General features: G+C 37.0%; 1 protein-coding gene across 1 annotated transcript in view; it reads right to left on the bottom strand.

Annotated features, from left to right (window-relative positions):
* Positions 1-632: 632 nt before the first annotated feature.
* The window catches only part of LOC127169876 (fibroblast growth factor receptor 1), a 27,507-nt gene continuing 24,054 nt past the window's right edge, over positions 633-4,085 (bottom strand). Inside the window, exons 8-9 of the mRNA XM_051117542.1 lie at positions 3,335-3,472; positions 633-667 (exon numbers count right to left, since the gene is read on the bottom strand). Coding sequence (XP_050973499.1) covers positions 633-667; positions 3,335-3,472 — 173 coding nt within the window. The remainder of the gene's footprint in view (positions 668-3,334; positions 3,473-4,085) is intronic.

Here is a 4,085-nt window from a genome sequence, read left to right on the forward strand (position 1 = left end):
GAACAGCATTTATTTAAAATGGATATCTTTTCAAACGATATACACTACCATTCAAAAGTTTAGGGTCAGTAAAAGTTTTATTCTCTTTCTTTCTTTCTTTTCTTTTTTCTTTTTTTTTTTTTTAAAGAAATTAATACTTTTATTCAGCAAGGATGCTTTAAATTGATTAAAAAAAGTGATAGCAAAGACTTATATTGTTAGAAAAGGTTTATATTTTGAATAAATGCTGTTCTTTTTATTCATCAAAGAATCCTAAAAAAAAATCACAGGAATAAATTATATTTTAAAGTATATTAAAATAGAAACCATTATTTAGTTTTTCTGTATTTTGATCAAATAAATGTAGCCTTGATGAGCATGACAAGTCTTACTGATCCCAAACCTTTGAATGGCACTGTAAGTTATTCTAGCTCTTCGGAGGCATCAGTCCTGTGTTTTCTTATAAAGTGGTGCATTAACAGGACTCTATCGCCCTCTGCTGGACAAAACATAAGGCACAGGTAAGATCAGGCCACTCTGACTTAGTAACCCCGAAACTCTACCTTTCTCCAGACAGATACTGACAGGATTCTTTCATCAGTGGTGTAACTAGGCTGAAAATGATGAAAATCCTGATGAATAAACTCTCACCTTCACATCGCCCCAGACATATATGACTTTCTTTTTCCTATGGAACACATAACAAAGATTTATAGAAAAATAATCTCTGTGAGTCCAATATAATGTTAATGTATGGGTCACTCAAATTTGATGTGTCAAAACCACTCAAAGTGAATGTTAATCTAACAAACCCTGAAGGATGATACGTGTGTGTGATAAAAACACTAAGCAATTGGCTTAACGGACATAACTGTATATTCTACCACTTACCGTAGTTTAATTTCCTTTAAGTGAAAACTTCTACATCAGGGAGGTTGACCTCACATGCTACCACACAATTTGGCTGTATGTCATTAATTAAATGTTTACATTTTTAAGGAATTATTATTCACATTATGAATGTGATAAGTAACTGTGAAATGAACTATAACAAAAAGACGCCTCCCCTCTACCATTTACATAAATACAGCCTTAAAGGGGTCATCGGATGCAAAGTTAACTTTTTCATGTTGTTTGAACATTAATGTGTGTTGGCAGTGTATGTACAAATCTACCCTATAATGATAAAAATCCATGCATTGGTTTTAATTAATCTGTAAAAATAATATCCCCTTTTTCAAATAGTGCCATTCTCAGATGCCTGTCGTTGTGGCGTCACACCCACAGAGGCCGCTCCCACGATAGTTGATTGACATGAGCGTCTTACCTCAGATCAGCTGAGGCGATCCAACCTTCATTGTTTCGATGTCGGAGCAGGGATGTAAGTTAGACAAGAATATCTCCAATTGAGCGATTGAGGTGTTGTGTTGCTGGCTGTAATAATGAACATAGTGGTCGTCATTTACTCCCAACATCTGAGCCGCTGAAGATGCAGTGGATTATGTTTGTTTGTGAAGGGAATGCACCTCCTGATCTACATAAATGTGTCTATGTTCGCGCAAATCATTCATGATCCAGCTTCACTTACAGCAGAAGTGAGTATAAGGGTTTTGAGGGTAATGAATCTCTGCAATCACCTTTCCTAATAACATGCTAGTTAGCAAGTTTAGCAGCTAAACACGGCTAAATGCGGCTAAAGTAAACAGGCTCATCACTCCACAGAGAGAAGAGAGGGGCGGGGCGAGCAGAGCTCATTAACATTTAAAGCAACCTCGACCAGAACAGGATGATTTTTGCAGAGTTCATTTTGACAAGGTAAAAAGGGTGTTGTTTTACACAACCATTGAGAATTTTTAACCAAAGTATATTATAGACTTTTCATTAAGACTCTGAAGAATCATATCAACTTGTGGAAAATGGGTTCCACAAGGACCTAACATAGAAAATCACACTTCAAGTGCAAAGGTCTATTTTGATTGCCTTTATTTAACAGGATTGTGGTTTAAAAAATTATAATACGCAAAAATAAAAGATACTATGACATCTGGTGTTCGAGTGACCATATCAGTTTTTAAAGACTGGCCTTACACAATCTGTGGACAGTGCATTTGTGTCCTGTCTAATCAGCCACTATTCACCACTACAATGTGGGCACTAGAATCTTTAGTGCTTCTTTGCTGTGCAGCATTTACAGAGACACCACTCCTACTTCCTCTTTGTATAAATTAGACTTTACTGGAACATTGGTTGAAGTTTAAAAGTGACTCCCCAAACAAAACATGTACACACAAATGTTGGTCTTCCATGTTTTACAGGGACATCCCATATATGTAAATGTTTTATACTGTACAAACTGTAAGCCTAAATCTATCCATCTATTTATCACAGAAAACGTTTTTTGCTATTTTATATTTAAAAAAAAATAATAATAATAATGAATTTGGTATGAGGTTTCCCTCATTGGGCTCAAAAAATGGCCCCACAAGGGTTTTAGATATGGCCATATTTGTGGGGACATTTTGTCCCCTTAACGTAAGGTATACCTGAATCACACACACACACACACATTTATACTTTGCAGAATGTATTTAAAAATAAAATAATAAAAACACAATTAATTTCTGGATTTTAAGGTAAGTATTAACGTCAAAATGCTGTATTATAAGTATGTCAGGGTTTGTAGAAGGAGAGAATAAGGACTCTTTTCAGAGAAATTAGTGAGCTTCATTTGCTCAAAATACAAACAAACATACATAAACTACCATAATTGGGAAAAACACGCAGTCCAGGGCAGGCAACAGTACGGAAGTCAGGCGTAGGACTGCTGGAGCTGGACTGGAGGACGATGCGGACATAGCAGCAGGACACTGGCAAACCTTGAAGCTGGACATTGTGGGTGCTTACACAAAGACAAGGACAAGACAATAAAGTTATTTGATATTATCAGGCAAATGTACAGAGGTAGGAGTGGTTTACAATGCAAATCCTAAAGAGAACCCAATCAAAAATGATCCAGTGTTACATGTCTGTGAGTGGTAAAAGTATGTGAATCTTTGGTTTCAGTATCTGCTGTGAAGCAATAATTGCATCTAAACATTACTTGTAACTGCTGATCTGTCCTGCATTTAACTGCTTTAACTCTGTGATGCTAGTTGGTTTCCTCCTATGAACTGCTTTCTTCAGGTCTTTCCGCAACATTTTTATAATTAAGCCATAACTATCACACAAAGTAGTTTTGGTTTTATGAAAACCACCACAGTCATGTGACCAAGTTCAACTCGCAGTGGGAAATGCAACTGCTAGACTGGAAAAATAAAACATCAAACAAAAATAGTACTATGAGAAGCAAAGATACCTTCATAGACGGTCAACCATGCAGATCTATGAGCGATGCCGGCAGAGTTCCCAACCAGGCAGGTGTACTCTCCAGCATCCTCTAAAGACACATTACTGATATGCAGTACCTCCATCTCCTTAACTGTGGTGTCGAAGCCTGGCGTCTATAAAGAAAAAAAACACAGGATAAGAATGGATTTGAGGATTGTAGAGGAAGGGATTGTCCAGAATAATGGGGATTTGGCAGTCTGGATAGTAGTAGTGTGGAGGCCTGGACAAGAAGTTAGTAGCCTGCTCAGGACCTAATCTTCCTGATATTGTTTAACACAAACCTGTCTTTGTAATGTGGCCTTTGAAGGTCAGTTGATTATCAAAGATTACCTTAAGATTTCTGACTGATCTCAACAGGATTATTAATGATCATATGGTGAAATTGTGCTGTAGCGTTGGAGTGGCTGGGAGGACGAGCAGCTTTTCCACTTACAGTGAAAGTCTCCATAGGTTTTCATTGTACGTGTCTAAGAGCAAGTTTGCTTGTTCATTTTTACAAGCTGTAGGACAATGAAATTATAAACTCTAAGGTGTCACAACATTATTTAATGTAGAAAAATAAAAGAATTTTTACTTTAATTAACAGACAACCTTGAAACACATTTAGGTCCATCTCAGACTAGTTAAAGAGGTTTTACCTTCAAGACTCTAACATATGGCAGTCCATCAGGGCCACCTCTACTGCCGTTGACCTCGATGTGCTTCAGCCACTGGATGTG

This window comes from Labeo rohita, chromosome 8, assembly GCF_022985175.1.
Source record: "Labeo rohita strain BAU-BD-2019 chromosome 8, IGBB_LRoh.1.0, whole genome shotgun sequence".
Classification (NCBI taxonomy): Eukaryota; Metazoa; Chordata; class Actinopteri; order Cypriniformes; family Cyprinidae; genus Labeo; species Labeo rohita.